This window comes from Anarrhichthys ocellatus, unplaced genomic scaffold (assembly GCF_004355925.1).
Source record: "Anarrhichthys ocellatus isolate YVR2014 unplaced genomic scaffold, GSC_Weel_1.0 scaffold1, whole genome shotgun sequence".
NCBI lineage: Eukaryota > Metazoa > Chordata > Actinopteri > Perciformes > Anarhichadidae > Anarrhichthys > Anarrhichthys ocellatus.
The window spans coordinates 4,471,574-4,493,985 of record NW_022280031.1 but is presented as its reverse complement, the minus strand read 5'-3'; the positions used below and the strand labels follow the sequence as shown (position 1 = coordinate 4,493,985).

The 22,412-nt window shown below is 41.1% G+C and overlaps 4 protein-coding genes across 8 annotated transcripts; 3 read left to right on the top strand and 1 right to left on the bottom strand.

Moving 5' to 3' along the window:
- The first annotated feature begins 1,462 nt into the window (after positions 1–1,462).
- h6pd (hexose-6-phosphate dehydrogenase (glucose 1-dehydrogenase)) lies at positions 1,463–9,745 on the top strand. 3 transcript variants are annotated; one of them, XM_031844313.1, is made up of 5 exons: positions 1,463–1,631; positions 7,037–7,703; positions 7,791–7,908; positions 8,003–8,272; positions 8,387–9,745. In XM_031844313.1, exons 2-5 carry the CDS (start codon positions 7,062–7,064, stop codon positions 9,730–9,732), a joined length of 2,376 nt encoding a protein of 791 aa, XP_031700173.1. In that variant the 5' UTR covers positions 1,463–1,631; positions 7,037–7,061; the 3' UTR covers positions 9,733–9,745. The 3 variants fall into 3 exon arrangements, with proteins under 3 accessions (XP_031700173.1, XP_031700183.1, XP_031700163.1); XM_031844323.1 differs by lacking the exon at positions 1,463–1,631 and adding an exon at positions 5,418–6,372; XM_031844303.1 differs by lacking the exon at positions 1,463–1,631 and having other exon boundaries at positions 5,418–7,703.
- Positions 9,746–12,678: 2,933 nt separating this feature from the next.
- rbp7b (retinol binding protein 7b, cellular) lies at positions 12,679–14,130 on the top strand. The gene is made up of 4 exons (XM_031844355.1): positions 12,679–12,845; positions 13,155–13,333; positions 13,510–13,611; positions 13,879–14,130. The coding sequence occupies exons 1-4, from the start codon at positions 12,689–12,691 to the stop codon at positions 13,930–13,932; spliced, it is 492 nt and encodes a 163-aa protein (XP_031700215.1). The 5' UTR covers positions 12,679–12,688; the 3' UTR covers positions 13,933–14,130.
- Positions 14,131–14,209: 79 nt separating this feature from the next.
- Positions 14,210–17,855, top strand: cenps (centromere protein S). The gene is made up of 5 exons (XM_031844369.1): positions 14,210–14,301; positions 14,433–14,556; positions 16,059–16,092; positions 16,258–16,324; positions 16,532–17,855. Exons 1-5 carry the CDS (start codon positions 14,272–14,274, stop codon positions 16,640–16,642), a joined length of 366 nt encoding a protein of 121 aa, XP_031700229.1. The 5' UTR covers positions 14,210–14,271; the 3' UTR covers positions 16,643–17,855.
- On the bottom strand, positions 16,502–21,984 carry tardbpb (TAR DNA binding protein b). 3 transcript variants are annotated; one of them, XR_004212689.1, is made up of 6 exons: positions 21,209–21,984; positions 20,142–20,305; positions 19,905–20,045; positions 19,631–19,801; positions 18,432–19,536; positions 16,502–17,740 (listed from the first exon to the last, which is right to left on the bottom strand). XR_004212689.1 is itself a non-coding variant. In XM_031844339.1 (5 exons), exons 1-5 carry the CDS (start codon positions 21,447–21,449, stop codon positions 19,003–19,005), a joined length of 1,251 nt encoding a protein of 416 aa, XP_031700199.1. In that variant the 5' UTR covers positions 21,450–21,984; the 3' UTR covers positions 17,810–19,002. The 3 variants fall into 3 exon arrangements, 1 of the variants encoding a protein (XP_031700199.1); XR_004212690.1 differs by having other exon boundaries at positions 19,631–19,798; XM_031844339.1 differs by lacking the exon at positions 16,502–17,740 and having other exon boundaries at positions 17,810–19,536.
- Positions 21,985–22,412: the final 428 nt, after the last annotated feature.

Here is a 22,412-nt window from a genome sequence, read left to right as displayed (position 1 = left end):
TGTGTGTGTGTGTGTGTGTACGTGTAGGTGTGTGAGTGTGCGTGTGTTTGTGTGTAGCCCACGTTCAAATGTGGGATTAAACTAAAACACGTTGTTGAGATGAAAAGTTAATTCCTAACCAACCAAAATACTTTTTTACTTAAAATTTGCTATTGAAAGTTAATTATTGTCTATATGGAAACAGCTGTTGAGGAAGATAGAAGACAAATACAATCAAAAGCTCAAGAATAGCTACAAAATGGACCTGGTAAAATTGTTTTTACAACTTACTGTGCCACTAAATTCCAATATTTTTCTTATAAAATGTGAACATCCAAACAATTCTCAGGTGGGATAGAAAAACGAGAGTAACTCTCAATTTGTGGTGGTACAATTTTAAGAATACAAACTTTATTCAAAGTTAAAGGTAAAGTGTAATTTCAGCATCTATAAGTTACATTATGTGTATTAGATGGGATCATGGAGGTGCTGAGTTAAGGTCTGTGCTGTAACGACCACAACTGTTCAGAAGAGGAAAGGGGGGGACCAGAAAGGGCGACTGACAGTGTGGTCAACAACAATTGGTTCATTATTTGGCCAAAAGGGCACCTGCTTTGTTTGGGGTAGGTCTGGATTCAGGGAGTGATGTCATGAGACAGCTGGACAATGCAGAGCAAACAGGAACTAAATGTTTGTCCACTCAAAGTCAGCAGTGTATGTTATTCAGATTTTTTTATTCCTGTTTTAAAAATTGGAGACGTTCAATGTAGACTGTGGCAGCTTGTTGACATCGCAGAGGACAGCTGTTATTTTTCAGTTGGAGATGGAGCACTTGATTGATGAGCTTCAGACATTGGAAGTCTAATCACTCAAGTAGAAAGCAGCTATACCACACAGACACCAACAGAGGTCCCTGTTGTGTGGATAATACACTCGGGTCTGCAGCTGCTAGGGCAGCAGCCTGGGACACTAACTACAGCTGATATAAAATAAGTGTAGACATGTTTAATAATCGAATACTCTTAATCTTTTTTAAGATGTAAAAAGAGCACTCCATCACTAAAATAAACATTTATTTTACTGAGAAATGTGCAAAGTATTTTCTTTTATTGCTTGACTTAAAATACTCTGATATTCGCTGCAAGTAGAACTATAGACTTTAAAACTTTGCAGAGAAAGACGAGAGGACTCATGTACACAACGTTGGTCCATTACTTTTAATCCACACAATGTCCAATGTTACGAATATCAATAAATCATTAATCTAATATCTACAGTGCATATATTTTCCTTTCTTTACTTATATATTTCCCTTTGTATAATCAATTTCAAGAACAACAATTGCACAATATAGATTTGTGAGATTCCCTCCTCTGAACTTGGCACCCGTACTTCCACTGGTGATGCATACTTGTTGATGAAGCACTATTTTCTGCAGCTGAAGAAGACGGAAACCACTTTTTTTCCAGTCCTAGTCCCTCTATTTTAAACTGTATCCATCCAAAGCACGCTACTGTAGAACCGAGTCTTACATAATACAAATTCATAGCTATCTGCAGCCTGCGGTAAAGGTATAAGCGGCGGAACAGGGTCACGTGACTGTTGCAGGAAGCGTGTATTGATGTTGTATCTTCCGTGCCACCAAGGGCCAGGTTCGTATCTAATTTACTTTTTACGCTGTCTGTCAACTGCTGTCACACGTGGGGGGTTTTGTACTCGAGTCTTATCAGCAGTTGTGGTGAAACTGCAGTAGCAGATTTAAGAAAAAGGATTGTGGAGCATTCTTTGTTTGTAACGTTAGCGGAAGTGAAGTTTGACAGCTAACTAGCAGGTGGAATCGTTGGATACATATCGACCTAACCGTTCGTCTGTCGGTGTGTGTAAAGTAAAGTAAACGACAACGACTTGTAACGTTCATTGATGAATTCGCTATACAGTACATAAACGGACAGTTCCTGTGTTTAAGATAAAATCACGTTACGCTAACGTGACTACGCTAGCGTAACGCTACGTTCACCAGACCAGAGCGGTTGGGAACGTCTTTCATTCCTGATGCCACCGATAGATAATCCCCTTACGTTTATTTGTGTGATGTTTTGTTTCCTGGTTAGTGAGACCACAGTGGCAGGAAAACAAACACCACTCACTGCTTAATGAAGCACCCTTCTTTATGGTGCAAGGTGGTGTAAATACAGCGGCAAGCTGCTTGACGAACTTCCCTAGTAAAGTAAATTAATATTAGATTCGTAAATATTTGTTCGATCCCCGGAGGAAATTGGGTTACGTTACGTTACAGTTGCTCCTATTCTAGTATATGATTGTATAACTTAAAGAAAGTATAATAAAATATTAATTAGGAATACGTATGTAAAATATGTGCCTTATACTACAATATAACAACAATACATATGAATAAACAGGAAAAATAACTGTAAAATATGTACACTACAATATATAAAACAGAACAAATTATGCTAAAAATGTGATCTATGAATAAGTGTGTAAAATATGCATTAATAATAACAATAAACAAGAATATTACTTTAAATTTACGGTGTAATTAAATGCATTGTTCGCCAGAGTACAGTGCACAGTTGGATTATTATACTAAATTATTGCACTGTTACGTCAGTACTGCACAGTTGAAGATATTGGGGTTACAGCTGCTGACAGGTGTAAACAATAATAAATATATGTTTGTATGTAAATACACAACACTTAACAATCGAAGGAACACTTTCTACCGTTTTGAGACGAGGCATGGGAAAATTTGATCGTAAATAACATTTCATCTTTAAGTTGTTATTGTCTGTGTGACAATATGAAATGTCTGTCATAGTTTGAGCAGTTTATAACTAAATGTTCAGGTTATCGCATGCAATAATTTGTGGGCGTTACTTGGTCAGCTTGATGTACTGTAGGCCCAATCCCAATGTCCCTCAGGGACTTACTGACGTCACCTGGTAAGTGGTTCAGTGTGAGATACTGTGAGAGCTTGAAATGGTGTAAATAGGAATGGGACAGCACTTTGCTGAGACATTTCACATTACCTTGATGACACCAAAACATGTACAATTGTGGGAGTTTATTTTACATTTTTTACTGTCTGATTTGAACGTCTTCCAGGCTCTTACCAGATGAGAGGTAAACGTCAAACTATTCACTCGTATTTGTTAAAACGGTTTCAGTAAGCGAAATTAAAATAAATGGTTGATAAACAAACCAGGTGTGTAATATAGTCTCTGCTTGCGTTCCTCTGATTTCATGTGTTTCTATGTACCATCCTAAATCCTTAACGTTAATGTTTCTGTGTAAATGGAATATGCCATCCTCTTCATTTGTTCACACGGCCAGGCTTCCTCTCTGGTTACCCCGCGTTTAACGCCACAACGCTATGAATCGATGTTAAGTCCATCAGGCAAAGTCTGCAGAGATGCAGGCTTACAGACAGTGTGCATAAAGGGCTTAAAATGACTGTGAGAGAGCCCTCAAGAGGGGCCGGCCCTAAGCCCTCACAGACTTTGCAGGAGTACGCCTCAACGTCTGTGAGTGTGTGAGTGTGGACGTTGGGATTGAGTCAGAGACTAGCTGTTGATGGGTTTAAAACCCCCTTCCACTCCCTGCTGGTTTGGGATAATATGGCAGACCCTCCACGTGTATGTGCAAACAGAGTGGAAGTGGATAGGAGGGGGTGTAGGGCGATGGCTTGGAATTGGGCTGACGTGTGTGTGTGTGTGTGTGTCACAAGCCTTGCTTACGTTTGTTTAAGCTGCTATTTAAAGGCACATGATTTCTGGGAAATGCAAAACATTTTTGGCTCATAAAAATTCCAGTTGTCTCTTTTAAAATTAATCAATATATTGAACTGGAACATCTGGCAAGAAAATCTTAATCGTAGTTTATGCTTCAGAAAAATCTGAATGTGCAATCTGAAAAAATAGGCTACAGTATATAAACCAGATGAGATGTAATAACCATTCGTACATAATAAAATGAAGCTACAGGAAGCTATATGCTCAGTCTGTCAGTGTTATCACTTTGACCGTTGGACACATTTGCATGTCTTCACCTTGTTATTCATGTGCTGAGTTAAACGGACTATTGAGGTTGAACTTCATTTCAGCTTGATTTGCATGGAGGCACTGAGGTGGACAAGGTGCTGATGACGGATACATTTACAGCCAAATTAAGTTGGGCCATTGTGGCTAAGTGGATAGCAGGGCCATCTTTCAATCAGAGGGTCGGCGGTTCGAACTCCGGCTCCGCTAGTCGCATGTCGATGTGTCCTTGAGCAAGACACTTAACCCCAAAATTGCTCCCGTAGCTGTGCCTACGGTGTAGAAATGTGATAGACTCTGAATTGTAAGTCGCTTTGGATAAAAAGCGTCTGCTAAATGACTGTAATGTAAATGTAAGTTCCTTTAAATCTTCACTATGTGACAGAAAGTGTCTTTTGGATGCTTTTGTCATTCGCCAGCTATTCACCAGGATAATACTGCACACCTTTTTTTTTTTGCCAAACCATGTTCCAAATTCAATAGACATGTCGGCTAAAGATTGTCGGTAACTTCAGGCTAATGACTTGAATATTAGTCACAAAGCAGGGCGGTTGAATAGACTCACCATGTCCTTATGATAACGAGTGAATAGTTTAAACATCCTGGGCAGAAGACTCGTGTTACTTACTGCAGACCACTTGGCTGTGACAAATGTGGCCACAAAGATTCCTTTGACAAGTCCTCAATGTACATGTGGGCAATGTGCTCTGGTTTAACGTGGCAACACTTTAAAGGAAACTTCCTGAGAATTCCACCAGAATAACATTCAGAGAATAACCGAATGTGTGCCGGTCAGTTGAGGATCATCACTTCAGGACATGGAAAGATGCCCTTTCTGCTCATTCTGTTTGGCAAGTTTGATGGATCGATGAGTCAATGTTGAACTGTATGTGGAGGAATCATGTGTTGTTGGACGAGCTGCACATAAATGCAAAGCTGAATGGAGATAGTGTCTTTTCAGATGATTTGCCACTTAATTGATTCCTGTGTGGTAATAAGTAGAATAGTAATATCCTTGAAGCCAATAGAGCACATGTGGTACGTGGTTTTAAAGAGCAATTTAGTGAGCAATGAAAGTGTCACATTTATAATTTAGAAGTTGCCTTGTGTACGCTGTTAATCCTCATGTAAGATTCAACAAGTTGTGAAGAACAGAAAATCTATCTATTTTGACTGCAGTAATCCTTGACAAAGTAAATCAGACCTTAATTTCAGCTGTTGTTGAATCAGTGAGGTGGCCTTTGCTGTTTGCATTGCCGCTGTGTAAACACAATGGTGGAACACTGGGATTCCAGATGTTGCATTCAGTCATAAAATGAGCGTCATACTGCGAGTATTCTGTTCAACGTGTATCATTTCCAGTCTCCCTAGAGAGAGAGAGGGGGGGGGGGTGGGTAAAATAACATGTTCTCTGTCATTAATCAGGTTTACAACACCTCGGCCTTAACTACTGTATAGCTCTACAATGCTACTTAGCTGCAAAAGTAAAGCAGCATGTGCACTAACAGAAACTTACATTCCTTTGACTTGATCATTTTTGACTTATAATATATAATTATATTCTTTAACATGCCTCACTTTTCAAGTAGAAGTATTTTTATTTTCACCATGATTAAACTGTTCACTCATTGTTTGTGATGGGAATGGGGTGTCCACAACTGAAGGACTGATGGCAGCTGCATCATTCCCCTGATCAGTTTTGACCTTCAAGAAATGTTTTAAATGGGAAGCCCGCCAAATTTACATATCAAGTAAACAAGTCTGTTTACGCCTAAAAGCCGGGTGCTTTTAGAACAAGAAGACATTTTGTCTTTAATGTTTTCAAGTTGTTGTTTTTGTCCAAATAACTTTGGCTGCAAATCTTTAAAACCATTGGGACCCTGATGCCTAGATACAAAAAAATGACACCAGATTAATCAGAGCGAGTACCTGAAAAGCTTTACTTTTAACTTTCTAACAAGGCATTAAATGTTTGTACTGTGTTACCATGTATTGATAGTCAGAACGCACACATGCCTGCGGTTGGCGTTGTCTTTGACGTCGTATACTCTTACTGAACATTTTGCCTTTGCTGCAGCCTTCCTACGTCGGTTTATCAGAATCATTATCAACAGTTGGTTGGACATTCCCAGCACTCTGTTAACAGCAGAGAGGTTGTACAGAAAGCTCAATGGCCCTGAGCAAAGTGCAAAGTCGACACCCCTTTGCTCCACCAGTATACTAGGATCCACTGATCATCACGCTCACACAATCATAACTGCAGTACATCAGTTCAAAACAGCTGGAGAAGTGCTAAGTAAATTATTGCTGATCTATTTTGTCTGTGGAGAGTTGTGTAAGTTTCCTTTTTCCAGGTTGTATTAACTATTGCTTCACATTCAGATTATGTATCTATTGACTCTTAGATGTTTAAATGTGACTTTTAAGATTAATTGTGATATGTTTATGGATATTTGACTTTACAGTTCAGCAGTATATCTAATGCATGTTGTTAAAAATGAATGTGTATCTCACTTGTAGCTTTTCTGTAATGTGGCATTGATGACAAAGGGGGCAACTTTCGTGTTCAAATGGCTTTTTGTCTCAAACGTTTAGAGATGGAAAATGAGCTGTTTATTCAATGAGTTGATCAAGAGAATAGTGATTAGCAACTGTTTTAATTGTTGATTGTCTTGATTGTTGATTGCTGCGTTTCTTTTCACATGTAATAGTAAACTGAAGATCTTTGGGTTTCATCAGAAGAAAGACTTGAATACATCACGTTGGGCTCGAGGAAATTATAATCTGCGTTTTTCACTGTTTTCTGACATTTTATAGATCAAATAAATAATCGTCAGATTAATCACAAGGGGAAAATATTTGTTATTTGCAACCCTACGAATATGCATCGTCACGCCTGGTGTTAATCAAACATTAAGCTTTGATATGATTGTCTTGATGTCTTAGTGGTGCTAGAGGTCCGCCTACATGTAACGTCTCTTGTGGCTGTGTTCATACAGGAGCGTAGACGGGTAGGACCGGAGCATGTTTGTGACTGTGCTCCTGCTTCTGGTCACTCTGTGTGCCCAGGGAGGAAATGGCTTGGAAAGAGCAGAGGCCCAGAGAAGCGGCCATGTTTCAGTGGTCATAGTGGGAGGCACCGGTGACCTGGCAAAGAAGTACCTGTGGCAGGGCTTCTTCCAGCTGTACGTGAACCAGGTCAGAAGTGGAAACACCTTTTCCTTCTATGGCGGAGGGCTGTCGCCTGCCGACACGGCCACACCGGTCCTCTTCGAGATCCTAAAGGCGGTGTCCTGCTCAAAGGATGTAGCGCCGGAGCGCTGCGCTCTGCTGAAAGAGCAGTTCCTGCGGCTCGCACGGTATCGGCAGCTGAAGACCTTAGAGGACTACCGGGATCTGGCCGAGCACATCGAGCGAGAGCTTCAACAAGAGGGAATGACAGAGGCGGGCCGGCTATTCTACCTCTCACTACCAGCCTTTGCATACGTAGATGTTGCTGATAAGATAAATAACAGCTGTAGGCCGGCCGGCGGGGCGTGGCTGAGAGTGGTGCTAGAGAAACCCTTCGGACACGGCTTCAGGAGTGCTCAGGTACTTGCGACTCAGCTCGGGAGCTCCTTGAAGGATGAAGAAATGTACAGAATTGACCATTACCTGGGGAAGCAGGTAAGAGAACCTCACAGTGTGTGGCCCGTCACCCGTGAGTCTGTAGTTGAGATGTTTGAACTCATGGTGTGTTTTTTCTGTGAAAAGGTTGTTGCAAAGATACTTCCATTCAGAGTAGAGAACAGGAAGTTTCTGGATCCCATCTGGAACAAGCACCACATCGAGAGGGTGGAGATCGTAATAAAAGAGACCCTCGATGTCAAAGGTAATTTAAAAATTGTGTAAATGATGTAAATGGGGAAAAAAGTAGCAAGAATTCAATAAATATAATCATGTGTTTTCTCTCATTTGTCCTCTAGGTCGTATATCCTTCTATGACCAATACGGGGTGATCAGAGATGTGCTACAGAACCACCTGACTGAGGTCATGACCCTGTTGACGATGAGGCTTCCCATGAATCTGAGCAGCAGTGAAGAAGTCCTCCAAAAGAAGCTGCAGGTCTTCAGTTCCATACTGCCTTTGAGAAAGAATCAAGCTGTGGTCGGCCAGTACCAAGCGTACCAAACGACAGTCCAGCAGGAGACGAATAAGACCAAAGATCACGTCAGTCTCACGCCGACATTTGCAGGTGACGGCTTTTCTTTTTAATCGTCATGATTTGATGTGTTCTTCACTGTTGTAAAACACTTGCTGTACGATGATTACAGTTCTTCTAATAAGTGATCCTGTTTGTGTCTTTCAGCTGTATTGGCACACATCGATGAGGCCCAGTATGAAGGTGTGCCAGTTCTGATGATCTCAGGGAAGATGTTAGATGAACGGGTGGGATATGCACGCATACTTTTCAAGAATGACATCTTTTGTCTTCAGAACCCCAGTGGCGTCCACTGCAAGCCCAAACAAATAGTTTTCTACTTTGGGCATGGCAGCCTTCAATATCCAGCAATTCTTGTGAGTAAGAATTTGTTCAGGCCAGTTTCGATGGACGGTGATTGGAAGGAAGTGACGGAGCATACAGATGTCAATATTCTAGGTTTACCTATTTCAGACTATTATGTGCAAACTCCAACGGAGCAGAAGGAAGCCTATTCACAACTTATTTCTCACATTTTTGCTGGACGTAAAAATAGTTTCATTAGTGCTGAAAACCTGCTGGCTTCCTGGGCCTTATGGACACCACTGCTCGACAGCCTGGCCGGCTCTTATCCCCGCATTTACCCCGGGGGAGCCGACAATGGAGACCTGCTGGACATCCGTGTGAATGGTAAAGACATTGGCTACAACAGTGAGGTGGTGATAATCAGCCCTGAGCAGATGGGTGGCGCGTCGGCAAACAGTTTCCAAGTAATGCAAGGCAAATTTCGTAGCGCTGACATGGTGTCGGCCTGGGCCGAGGAGCTGATGGAGAGGCTAGCTGCGGACATTCAGGAAGCGGCGGAGGCAGCTGTGCTCGAGGGCGGTGTTTTCCATCTTGCCATCTCTGGGGGGTCCACTCCCCTCGCTCTGTTCCACAGGTTGGCCCTGCACCACTTCTCCTTCCCCTGGAGCCACACCCATGTGTGGATGGTGGACGAGCGGTGCGTGCCACTGACTGAACTGGAGTCTAACTTCCACGGCCTGCACGACCATCTCCTCCAACATGTGAGGATACCCTATTTCAACATCCACCCCATGCCCGTGCAGCTCAACCAGCGTCTGTGCGTGGAGGAGGACGGAGGAGCGCCGCTGTATGAGAAGGAGATCAGCAAGTTGGTTAACGGCTCCAGCTTCCACTTTGTGCTGCTGGGAGTTGGCTATGACAGCCACACAGCCTCTCTGTTCCCTGGCAGTAAAGTGGATGAACTCGGGGAGAGTCTGGTCGCCCTCACCGAGAGCCCCGTCAAGCCTCACCAGCGCATGAGCCTCACTTTCAGCGCCATTAACCGAGCTCGTGCCGTGGCTCTTTTAGTGATGGGCAAAGGCAAGCATGAACTGATCACCCAGCTGAGCCGCGTGAAGGACAACCCAGACAAGTGGCCTGTCACCGGGGTGAAGCCTGCTGACGGCAGGCTTGTTTGGTACATAGACTATGATGCACTTTTAGGATAGGAATTACAAACTGTCAATTAGACCATTTCTTTATGAGCCAGCAGGATCAGTGGGTTTACATGTTTTTAGCTTATTAGCCAGAATTCCCTTCAAGCCCCCCTCCAAAGCTATTCCCCCAAAATAACCATGATGAACGTAAACAACAAGCTATTGTTAGTACTCACGGCCGTCAACCTGCTTGTGAAAAATTCCGGTGATGTGCAATGAGTGCAGGCAGACTGATTACAGTCCTGCTACAGCCACAGATACCAGATATAGATTGTTTTCTATGATTTATTGCTTTCTATCGGGAAGTAATCAGACTTTTAATAAATACAACAAAAAAAGTTTCTAGAATACATAACCCACCCTAGCTCTTGCATTGCTGCTGTATTTACGTGTGTACGTTATGCAATGAGGTTTCTGGCAGGAATGTCGAGTATCTACAATCTGTAGTTAATGGGTTAAGAACAACTGTCACAGCTGCCTCTTTTGCTGAAAATGACTTCAAATCTTTGTCTGCCTAATTATGTATGAGATGAGTGAAAATCTAGAGCAATACATCACTATCATCGTTTACAGAGTGTGTAGCACTTTATGCATATCTGATGTCGTAAACGTCTCGTGCCAAAAAGCAATTCCGACAAACTGTTTTTGATGATTCATTACTTCTAATCCAGGGTGTTTGTCTGATCTCAGGGGATTTTGTGAATCCACAGATATGCTGTTCACTTCTCGATTGTATGTTTTCTATTGTTGCGTGGCAGTGACCCGCGTGAATTAGTGCGTTAGAAAACACTGTGTGACTGGTCCCATTCATAATGTAATATTTATATGTTTATTATTAATATATGTTATTGGAATACTTCAGGTAATTCAAAATATCGGGTGCTTCATTAATAAAACGGCACATTTCTGACCCGTTCACATTCCACTGTAAAAACAATGTGGAAAATAGAATAACTAGAATATTTTAATACCTGTAGTCCCAACAAGAGCAGCTTAATGTTTATTTTACGTACCTTCTTTAGATTAAAGAGCCACTGACTTTCAGCAGTCGTGTTATTGTGTTTGATCCGTTAGAGGAGACATTGTCCTGCATCCTCCTAAAACAGTAAAGGCCTGTAAAGAACAATTTGATAATAGTCTCTGTGTTTTACAGTCAATACATCTACAAAATGTTTCCCCCGTGCATTGTAAGGTGAGCATCACATGTTGTTATTTAGATTTTCTTTCCATTACTATCATTTTCCATTTTGTGAAAGTTCAAAACTGATTAAAATTGAACACATTTCCTTTGAATTTTCTTGCTATAATCTGTTTAATGTAGCTTTACTTTTCCAGTGAGATAAACCTCTCATTCAGTACTGTAATAATTATTATACAGTCAATCTACAGCGGTAAAGTACATATTTATTAGCGTATGACTGATTGTTACATGAAACAAATGTCCAACAAAACAGCTTTGAACAACCGAGAGAAACGCCTGCTTTGTGATGTTTTCCTGAAGTGAGCGTTGAAACGTGAGGAGGATTAAGTCACTTTCTCATGGTTTAACGTTACCAGCTGCTGGTGGCACGGAAACCACATGAAATCTTAATGTGTGGCGTATCCGATGTCAACGTGTGACAGCTGGACTGCTATACTGCTCATTGTTTCTGCTTGGGTCCGTCACAAGCTTCCTGTGAGTCAACCAGAGTCCTCCCCTCACCATGAAGACACCTGAATAGACACAGGCAGGTGTTACTCCTTTTTGAACAGAAAGTCCGGCGTACGAATGGTTTTCTATAATTCATAAGAAGTGTTCGTCACCTGTACTGAAAATAGAAGCAGCAGTTAGAATAAGGGAGATGTAGTACAGCTCCGGGGTGGTTCTGGCCTGTGAACATACACATGTAAAAAGTTTGGATGCTGCAGTTTCTCTACGTAACCTGATGATAACGCTTCAGTCGTTGTCTTACACATGCTGCTGCTGTCAGAGTCAGGATGGCGGTGCATAGTCCTTGTCCACATGTCAGCAGCCCAAACACATGATAGGAGGCCCACAAGCTCTGAGGAACTGGGTCTACCAATGTGAATATCACGCAAAAACCTATCGGAAGATTTGAAGTTGTGTCCATATTAATCTCTTTTATGCTTGTGTTATGTCCTGCATGTGTTTTCTTTGAAAGTGTCTGCTGTGATGGGCTTTACCTGAAGCTACGAAGGACAGGGCGATCGAGGCACATAAGTTGTTCAGAAGAGGCTGCCTGCAGTATCTTGAGGACGTTGGCCTTTAAACAGAGAGGACGGCATGATTAATGCCACGCTTCCTCTTGTACAGATGACCCATGAGCTCTACGGCTCGATTTCATCACCTGTGCTCTAGTTACCTTCCCATGACGTAGAACTGAGGGACCAGGACAAGTGTCACGAACACTGCATTCACTATTTGACTATAAAATAGCATAAAACATCACAGTAAGGACATACAGGGTATTTTATTCGTTCAGATCAAAACAGAAACGTGACTAATGAAAACAGCACTTACAATTTTAACCTCTGATTCCTCGGTATCCATCTGCTGCTATGATACGCCATGAATATCAGCATGTAGAGAAACATGGACGGTACACACTCAGGCAGACTTTACCGTCGCCCTACTCCTGATGGCTGGATGTGTTCTGCTGAGGAATTAAGTGCTCCAAATGTGAGCAGAGGGGAGGATTGTATTTCACGCTGCACATGCACAGAGGCCTCTGCTGCATATTGTATTCCCTGCAAGCTCAACATCTGCACATTCACTTAAGCTTGAAGATTAGGTTGCTTTGGTAAATGTAAGATGTAAGAATAACGCCCGGTTGTAGAGGCTTTTGTCTTAACAGGAAAAGAATAGTTTCCCCACATTATGGGTAAAAGGTCCCGTTCCGCCCTCCAGTGCTCCTCCTTTGTATGTCTCAAAAATAGCTGCATCACCCTTACCCCATATTGACACACAATGAAACATCCCTCCCATTCATCTTATATCTGTTTGCTCTTTGGTACTCATGCGTTAGAGAGTCAGAGAGTCAAACCTGTAAAGATGCCTGTCGACTACAGCGGGACGTGGGACATTGTCAGCAATGTCAACTTTGAGGGCTACATGGTTGCACTTGGTAGGTGTCACCGGTTCTTTGTTTGAGTGTTTTTTTGTTTTCAATGAATGTTAAATTATTTATGAGGAAAAGATGTATGTGTTGTGGATGGAGCAGGTTAACGCTTGTGGGTGTAAAATTGTCCGTCATAGTAAATTAATGAGAAAGTATTTGATTCATCATCAGTGAACATTTCTTAGTGTGGATGTCCTGAAGAGTGTTACATATGCAGTGAAAGTAAATGTTCATTTATTTTCTGATCAGAGCATGACGTGCGTGGTGGCGTGGTAAAGTTAACATTAAAATAATTCCTCTCACTTTGACACGCAGGCATTGATTTTGCAACTCGCAAGATTGCCTCGCTGTTGAAGCCCCAGAAAGTGATTAAGCAAGACGGAGATTGTTTCATCATCAAGACGTTCACTACTTTTAAAAATTACGAGAGTTCGTTCAAAATTGGAGAAGAGGTCAAAGAGGTGACTAAAGGGATGGACAACAGGTCATGCCAGGTAAAAACATTAGTCAAATGTAATATTTTAGTCACATTTTTATGTAATAATCACTACCCAAATACAAGACAATAAAAGCAAGCAAATGATTGTTTTGTGTGGCTCTACTGTAAAAAAAAAACAACATATTTATATGTAGTTTTATGTATTTGTATTTCATGTTTGTTCTCTATCAGACGGTGGTCAACTGGAAAGATGATAAGCTGGTGTGTGTTCAGAAAGGAGAAAAGAAGAACCGAGGGTGGACTCACTGGATTGACGGAGATGAGCTTCATCTGGTAGGACTAGTCTTTATTCTGGTGGCCCTTACTGTCCAGTTAGTGTTTGTCATAAACACTTTGTAAAATTCACTGTAAACGTCATTATTTATAGTATTTTGTGGACTCATGCGCATAGAAAATGTATATATTAATTGGTTATGCACAAAGAAAATGTTGCCTCCCCTGAAAACGGATACAATTCATGCAACTATATGATCATTTTAGCTTCTTGTTTTTACTGAAGTATGTTGAAAGATTTTACAACTTCATATTTTCTCTCCTCAGGAACTTACTTGTGAGGATCAAGTCTGCAAGCAAGTTTATAAAAGGACTCTGTGAACTTGTCTTTTAAAACACTACCACAGTATTTCCAAGAAATTAGATTGCATAAAAAGCCACACAATATAGTTTATATACTTCATAAAGAACATGTCATTTGAGTGTGGGCTGATGTGTGTGATTAAATGTATCCACGTTGTAGTACCTCCTCCGGGCCACACGGTGTCGCTGTGTATTAAACATTGCGTTAAACTCGAATGTTGTCTGTTGCCGCGAGTTTTTGTTTTTCACTTGAAATATGTGTTCACAAACTGCGTCTCGTTTCTTCTGTCACACCTTAATTCTGTGAGAACTATCCAATCTTTCTAACTCAATTGAAGCCGCTGTGATTGGAAGAAAATGTCCGTTGATGAAGACGAGACTCGGCAGGTAAGAACGTTATTGACCGTTAACGGTAGCTAGCTACATATCCGTCTGGTACAGCAGCAGACAGGTAATACATCTAACGTTATATTGATGCATTATATTTCTTGTAATCTGATGAATTGTTTTGAGTTCAGAGGTTAAAGGCAGCCGTCCATTATGCTGTGGGTCGCATGTGTCAGAGGATGAGAGAGGACCACCGGAGAGACTTCAGCCGACAAGTCGTAGCAGCGATAGCCGAGACAACCTTCAGACAATGCGGTGGGTGTCCAGCAGACACCACCAGAGACTTACAGTACATACAATATACAATATACATATATGTATATATATATATATATAGTATAGAGTATAATCTCTATCGGTGTACCATGTGCTGAAATATCAAAACACATCATTACAAAGCACAACATTTGCAATATTTGTACAACTTACCAAGATATCCAGTTATGTTGGGTATATTTGTAAAAGTACTCATTATGCAGACTGGCACTTTACACAATTGGATTATATCAGCGAGACTGACATGATGTATTTATTATATTGTGTATTTATTATAGTGTATTAAACAGAAGCTGCAAAGTAACTAAATCAAATCACTTGTAATAAAGTAAAAAGTACATTCCTTCATTTTGACATGTGGTGGAGTAAAGGTATAATAGAAGTAGCATAAAATGGAAATACTCCAATAAAGTACCTCAATATTGTAATTTTGTACAGTACTTTAGTGAATGTACTTGAGTCGAGTACCTGCGCTGGATTATATTTCAGTGTTTGCATTATTTTTTTTACTCATTGTTTACATGCCTTTATCACACAGTTCTCAACCAGCACGCAGCCCAGTATAATAGATCCATCTCACATCCAGAAGGCTCTAATGCAACCAAAACACTTCATAGACATCTCAGCATCAACTCATTCTACTGTCACTTAGCCTAAATGTTAATACTGAGGTATCTTGGTGCTGTAGTGCGTTGAGCCCGGGCCAGGACCTCTTGATGTGTCTCACCTCATTTCCTGTCGGCTCTCTAAAGTCTTTCTGTCGTATTAAACCAACATAATCATTCTGACAAATGCCCTAAAGGACTAACATGGTGGCATTACGTTGATATCACTTAAACCTTCAGAATATGTTCCCTAAATATCTGAAATCCTGCAGAATGTTTTGTTTGACTTTTTTTGCAGTTATTCCAAAATGCACAAATTAAGTTATTCCAGTAAAGTGTGTACAACACATGTATATCATAGCTACTGCTGTAACTCATATATAGAGCAGCGCTACACAACTCTGTCCACAGCTTACTGTCCACGTTTCCTCTCAGCTGTTCAGACATCCAGCCTTCATTGTTCTGTCACAACACACTTGTCTCCGTCTCATGGCCACTCTGCTTTCTCTCTCTCTGTGTGTGTGTGTGTGTGGAAACGCTTCCAGAAATTTGCTCTTTTGCTGTCTACTTGTATTTGTTATTTTATACAAAGATGGTATTTAAAATGTGGAAACAAAGCTTTAAAAACACGATGAATTTTTAGTTATTTTAGTTCTCTAGCTTCCAGCGCCACAAACTGCTGCCGTGTTGACTGAAGAGTACTGAGAAATATGTGTAACTAACTGTAAATAACTAATATTCTGACTCATGTACATATACTCATGTATACTTATGTATGTAAAAGTATACAGCTGGACAAAATACCATTAATAAGTCATAACTATTTCATAATTGGCACAGGTCAATCTAAACTCAACATCCTCTCACTGTTTTCAGATATATTTGCTAAAGACCTGGAGGCCTTTGCACGGTGAGAATCTTTCTGTTACCAGATCAACAGATGAGTTAACCATGTGCTGTCTTTTAATTCATATAATACCTGGTGAGGTCTTTTGTCTCGGTCTAAGCTAGTAGAACTAGTATAATCTCCACTTTCTATAATACATCTGATTTACACTTTCATGTTTGATTTCAGGCACGCTAAAAGAAGCACCGTGTCTTCAGAAGACGTGAAGCTCGTCGCCCGGCGTAGTACTGCGTTGGTGAGTTAATTCTACTCGTCAGAAAGGAATCACACAACACGTCTTTAACTCACGAGTCACCAAATCAAACACATTTCAGTTAACCACTCAAACACACTGCATCCTCATAATGCAGAATACTGAATATATATATATATATATATATATATTCATTCATTCTACAGCAGACAGCAAACATAATGTTTAATTTGCCTTTATTTATTTCAGTTGATCCACATACAAAATAAAAGTGAAGAACTGAACCTGGAGCAGCGGGATTTGAAAAAGAAGAATACTGGGAAGAGGAGAAGCAGAGACACTGAGGAGAGCAGAGAATAAGGACAAGACAGACCTGCAGTCTCACTGGCGCCCAACATTCAAATAAACATGAAAGCCCACTAACACATGACAATAACTTCAGTGCCACTGTTTATGGTAATTAGCATTCCACAGAATTAAATCTTATATAAAAGTCGTTTTATGTACACTGTCTGGTTTGGAGAAAATAACTTCTGACTTATTTGTCGTGGGTCCTGTTGATGCATCGTCATGTCGTAGTGCATTGGCACTATTATGACAAACATGATGTATGCAACATTATAAAGTATAAATAAAGATACAATAAAGAACTGTGCTAAACAATATACCTGCCTTGTTTTTCCAAACCGACAAATGAGCCGAATGTTTTTCACACTTCGGGAAAACTCAAATGTAGTTACTGTCAGGCAAACTATCCATTATGTACACTCGGTGACCACTTTATTAGGTACACCTGCATAATCAAATGCAATCCAATAAATCTACTCATTTCTTTGACTTTTTTGTTGATACTTTGTTAACCTATGACCTCCACAGTTAGTGTTGCTGTTCTACACTATATTCAGGCGTCTAATCTTCCACCCCCTCGTGTATGTAAATGAGGACCAAACATTAGAGACATCCCAACATAATGTAGCCACCACCAATGACCTCAGAGTTAAACATTGAATTTACACATTTACAACAATGTCTATAAAATGCAACATGTTAAACTCCCTAAATGTAGACATGACGGTTGGATTGAACAGGTGGAGCTAGAAAAGCAGCACTAAGTGCATCTGGCCATCTAAAAATCACCAATTACAAAGCTCAGCAACGTGCCATCGTTTCATTACTTAAAACAAATCGAAGACAACTAAACACTCTTGAGGTGATGACACATTGTTGAGCTCATCTACATACAAAGAACCCTTCAGAACTTCCCTCCCAACTTAAAAGTAGCTGTGGAAAATCAAAAAGGGATCATTAACTCGGACAAGCTATCAAATGCAGCAAAAAGACAGGTACTACCCCGTGTCATGTCTGAGAAGGCCGCACACACTGAAAGTGTTGCAACTTCCGTCTTCATCCTTCAGTCAGGGTTCAAACGGAGACCTCGACCAGCAGAGCCCAAGGTCCCTAGATATGTGAATCGAATTAGATGGTTTTTTATTTGACAAACTGACCCAATTAATTATCAACTAAGCATCTATTCAAACGAACTTTATTATAGAACTCCCTTCAATTGACATGTTTTTAAACACCTCACAAACACGAGAGCTACTGGGAGCTATTGGACACACCACTCCACGTTCTCACACTATCACTCGCGTCCCCCAGAGTCTTCAGCAGGTTGTCATCCACATCAAGTACACACTTACAGATCAGTTCAATAACAGGAAAGCACACGCCATACAGCATTCAAATCAGATAACAGAAGCAGTACAAATATTCATCACAACATTCCACTACATTTTGATATTTCTGCACTTGATCAACATACTTAATAAAAAGTAAGGGAAAACTTGCAAAGACTTTTAAAAAAAAAAAAAAAAAAAAAAAAAAAAGGAAAAATCTTGAAGTACTACTTAAAGAATGTCCATGTTAGGGGAGGCGCTCGCAGCGTCTGCAGCTTCCACTCACACATTCAGAAAGCAGTCAAATTGGGCTCTTTCACTGCACAGCCAGTCCGTTTCACGCGTGTCTCCGTTCGCTCACTCATCGCTTCACTCTTCGCCACAAGCCATCCTCAATCGCACTCATCAGTTCTTAAAATGTCAGTTGCGCCGTTCTTTCCATTTTAAAAGTGGATAAAAGTGAAAACACCCACCGTCTCTCAGAACATGCGGAGTGAAGCCGTTCTTTGATGGCATAGCATTTACAGGTGGGAAGAGGGAGAATGATACCGATATCACCCCAAGAATGCTGCCAAAGAGGAGCTTCCTCACAGGAAAATGGAAGAGAGGTGAACTGCAGAAGAGATTTCAATGAAGGCGTTTCCACAGAACTTGACTGTAAATAAAGTTGCACTTAAAACATTTAGCTTTCAACCAGATTCTTCCCAATGCAAGATTGCCTTTTAAGTTGATGACAAAGCCGGATAATGGTGAAACACAAACATTCATGCATTTTCAAAATGGTTAACACATTTCACAATACATGCATTAGAGAATCCAGTTGAAATGGATACAAACAAATGAGACATCAAAAATAGCACTTTCGTCAAACATCCTGGGAAACGATTCACTTCAACACTTTCTAAATTAAATCTTTAGCATTTTTTCCAAATGTACAAAACATCTTCCACAAAAGTGTTAAGTTTTCAGATACGCATCAACACCAGAAATTAACTTTTAAAAAGACTCATCTCTGTCACAATACTTACCATACAAATAATTAAATTACATACCCCACCCAGATGACTTTGACTCCATACTGGACCCAAAACCTGAACTAAACCCACTACCGCTGGTTGCAGAGTTTGACCCTGTTCCCCAGCCGAGACTGGCTGAGCCGGTGCCGTAGTTGCTGTTGCCGCCTGCACTGAAAGACTGACTCTGGTCCCGACTAGAACTGGTTCCGCTGGGGGTGCTGCCTGAGGTGGATGTCTGCTGCTGGCTAGCCAGCATACCCATCATCCCCCAACTACTCTGCAGGGCCGCCTGAGCAGCAGCCATCATAGCAGGGTTCAGACTGAAGGAACCAAAATTAGCCAGACTACTGTTAGTGCTGCTCCCCCCTAACCCACTACGGCTGCTGCTACCACCACCACCACCACCACCACCACCACCACCACCAAATGCTTGAGCTCCAAAACCATTCCCAAACCGCGTTGTACGATCAAACTGCCTATTGCCGTGTTTGGGCTCAGCATTTGAGATGTGAACACTGACACCTTTGATAATCAGGTCCTCGCCACAAAGACCCTGGGCAACCTATGAGGGGGGAGGGAAAGAAGACATGAATGAGGTCATCTGGGCAATGGTACCACTACAGCAGGAGGTACTTTCTAAAAATGTAACAGTATACCTGATCATCTGCAAATGTGACAAAGGAAAAAGCCCGGAATGGCTTTGGGATGAACACATCTGTGACTTCACCATACTGCATGAAGAACTGCCGTAGGTCGTCGGTGGTCATGTCTTCTGTGCAACGGCCTACAAACACTTTCCGGCTCCTCAAAGGCTCATCGGGACCCTGCTGTACCCAAAAGGGACAGAAATAAATACTCCAGCTTATAGAGTAATAACAGTTTTGTATTCCCATAAAGTGTGGGGATACACATGGACATTACCAGATTCACCTTTGAGTTAGGGAGCTTGCAGTCACACCATCTCCCGTCAATCATGTGGCGCTGGGAGACCACCTTTTCTTGTGACTCATACTCTGTAAATCTCACAAAGCCAAATCCTTTGGAGTTTCCAGTCTTGGCGTCTCGTTTTACCTGAGATGAAGAAGAAACATGGAGCAATGAAGATCCGTTGACACCACGTACAACCTAAAGCAATGTGCGTTTCTATTACTATTAGTAATGTTATACCTGGACCATGATGACTTCTCCAAATGTGCTAAAGTAGTCTTTCAGGTCCTGCTCACTCGTTTTCCAAGGAAGACCCAGTACGATCAGATCAGACGTCTTCATGTCGCCCCTCTTCATTTTCACAGCGGAGGAGGCGTCAATCTCTTCCATTTTCCTTTTGTTGTCTAAAATGTGATCAACACAGAGGAATTCATTAAAATACAACTTAACGTGCCATCACTACCCTGATTTTGATAATAATCAGCAGGAACAAAGCTAGATTCCAGTTCTATCAGCAAAATATGCAATTAATATTTTCTATTTATTGTTTCCACTGTCCTGCTAATATTTTGCTAAATGTTTGAACTTATTTTGTACAACTGTTTCACAAGAGCCTAATTGGTTTTAAAACAATTAACAAATAGGTGTTAACATGCATGTCTTTCATGTAATTGATTTTTAATGATTATGCAGTTGCTAGAACGTAGTTTATTGGGTACATATAACATACTACAATACCCTTCCAATAAACCCTACTTTCAAACTAATCCCATGTTTATGTAAATAAAAAATAACATTTTAAAAACGTATTTTCAACTTTATGGTGATTTTAGACGATGCAGTATTATGTCCAGATTAAGGCATAATATTCGAGGTGTTTTCTAATACTTTGACATCACATCTATATCTTTGGCAGTAGTAGACTTAACATTACAAACAGATATGTATAATTCAATACAAGTCATGGACACCAACAACTGCATTCTCTAGAATGACCAGAATGTTAACTGGAGTTTCAATAAAACATGTAATGTTAACCTCCAAGAAGATAGCATTTCTTGCAGTGCTGCTGTCTAAATAGATTGCCAACTTCATAAATACAAAACGTTGATCTTGTTTTGTTTATTTTTGTGAATACAGGTTGTGTCGTAAAGTGCACGTTTGTAGGCGTGGACAAACTACAGGTCACGTCATTGTCATCCATTTTCAGTGCGCTGAAGCTACATCATGAATTATAAATACCCTCACATACCTATTCGGGTAAAGTGTTACGTGAAGGTAAAACGAATGCAACGTGGTATATCTACCTTTTGGATAGTTCACCACATACACCACGTTCCCCCATCCGTTCTCTGGCGCGTGGAGGACCCCTTCCACGAGACGCACTCCTCGCATGCACTGAGACACGGGGCTCCTGAAGCGTAGGCCGCACGCCCCTGGGAACTGAGCGGCCACAGTGGAAAGCAGAACCGTGCCGTCGTCCTCGGACGGTATCTCCATGGGTTCCTCGTTTTCCTCCTCTGCCACCCGAATATAGACTTCCGCCATTTTGCCCAAACAGAAAACTCCTCCCGCGAATCAAAACAATGCTAACGGTTAGCAATCAGCAGCTCGGTTGGTTGTCCACAATAACGACTAACGGTAGCCGATGTTGCTAACAGCACTGTAGCAGTCACGCCAATTGGTTCGTTATATTTTAGGAAAAGACGTGTCAAATTAAAATATAAACAAAAAAGGCTTTCAGAGGGGTTAAACCTCGAGTTATTTTATAAATAATATTCGCACCGCTCGCGAGCGTGCATCGGCCTTGCTGTTCCTTTGTTCGTCGGGACCACAGAGACCTGTGTCGTTACACTGGACAACTACCGTGCAGCTGCGCCGCGTGATAACAACTGCGCACGGCCCCACGCTAACTGATCCAACAAAACGATGTCCTCGATGCTAGTGTGGCTAATGAAGTTATCCAACTGCAACAAAACGCTTGTCTCGTCTCAAATGCACTGTTAGAAATGCAGCGAGGGATATTTTTTTTCCACGAGGAGAAATATGAAACCACCATGTACGGCCTACCAAAATGGCTTGATCCAATCGAAAAGGGAACTACGTCATGAGGCTGGACGGTTTCATTTCATGGTGGTATTTGTGTCTAGAGTGTGTCGTTAATATAGGAAAGTATAAATCATAGGTCTGTATGAAGTTGTGAAACCAACACCCAGGATGTGAAATGTGCTTATTGTTTGTATGGAAGATTACACAACTCGATTAATTGTATTGTTGATATGTAACTATATTTTGCTTCCCCCTCCCCGTAAGGGAGTATGGTAGGCCAGATTTCCACTAGCTTCCGTGTTTTATGTTGTTGCAGAGATGGGAAGATGGCGGTTGCAATGAGCCGCAAGTGCGTAATTTCGTTGGAGACACGGCATATAAATTGTATATATATATATATATGTGTGTATATATATATATATGTGTATATATAAATTGTATATATATATATATATATATATA

Coding starts and splice junctions, on each gene's coding strand:
- h6pd (XM_031844313.1), top strand. CDS start 7,062: ATGTTTGTGACTGTGCTCCTGCTTCTGGTCACTCTGTGTGCCCAGGGA. Junction 7,909..8,002: donor AGAGACCCTCGATGTCAAAG/GTAATTTAAAAA, acceptor TTTGTCCTCTAG/GTCGTATATCCTTCTATGAC. Junction 8,273..8,386: donor TCTCACGCCGACATTTGCAG/GTGACGGCTTTT, acceptor TGTGTCTTTCAG/CTGTATTGGCACACATCGAT.
- rbp7b (XM_031844355.1), top strand. CDS start 12,689: ATGAAACATCCCTCCCATTCATCTTATATCTGTTTGCTCTTTGGTACT. Junction 12,846..13,154: donor GGGCTACATGGTTGCACTTG/GTAGGTGTCACC, acceptor TTTGACACGCAG/GCATTGATTTTGCAACTCGC. Junction 13,334..13,509: donor TGGACAACAGGTCATGCCAG/GTAAAAACATTA, acceptor GTTCTCTATCAG/ACGGTGGTCAACTGGAAAGA.
- cenps (XM_031844369.1), top strand. CDS start 14,272: ATGTCCGTTGATGAAGACGAGACTCGGCAG. Junction 14,302..14,432: donor ATGAAGACGAGACTCGGCAG/GTAAGAACGTTA, acceptor TTTTGAGTTCAG/AGGTTAAAGGCAGCCGTCCA. Junction 16,325..16,531: donor CCCGGCGTAGTACTGCGTTG/GTGAGTTAATTC, acceptor TATTTATTTCAG/TTGATCCACATACAAAATAA.
- tardbpb (XM_031844339.1), bottom strand. CDS start 21,449: ATGGCGGAAGTCTATATTCGGGTGGCAGAGGAGGAAAACGAGGAACCC. Junction 20,046..20,141: donor GAGAAGTCATCATGGTCCAG/GTATAACATTAC, acceptor TCTTCATCTCAG/GTAAAACGAGACGCCAAGAC. Junction 19,802..19,904: donor GCAAGCTCCCTAACTCAAAG/GTGAATCTGGTA, acceptor TTTTGGGTACAG/CAGGGTCCCGATGAGCCTTT.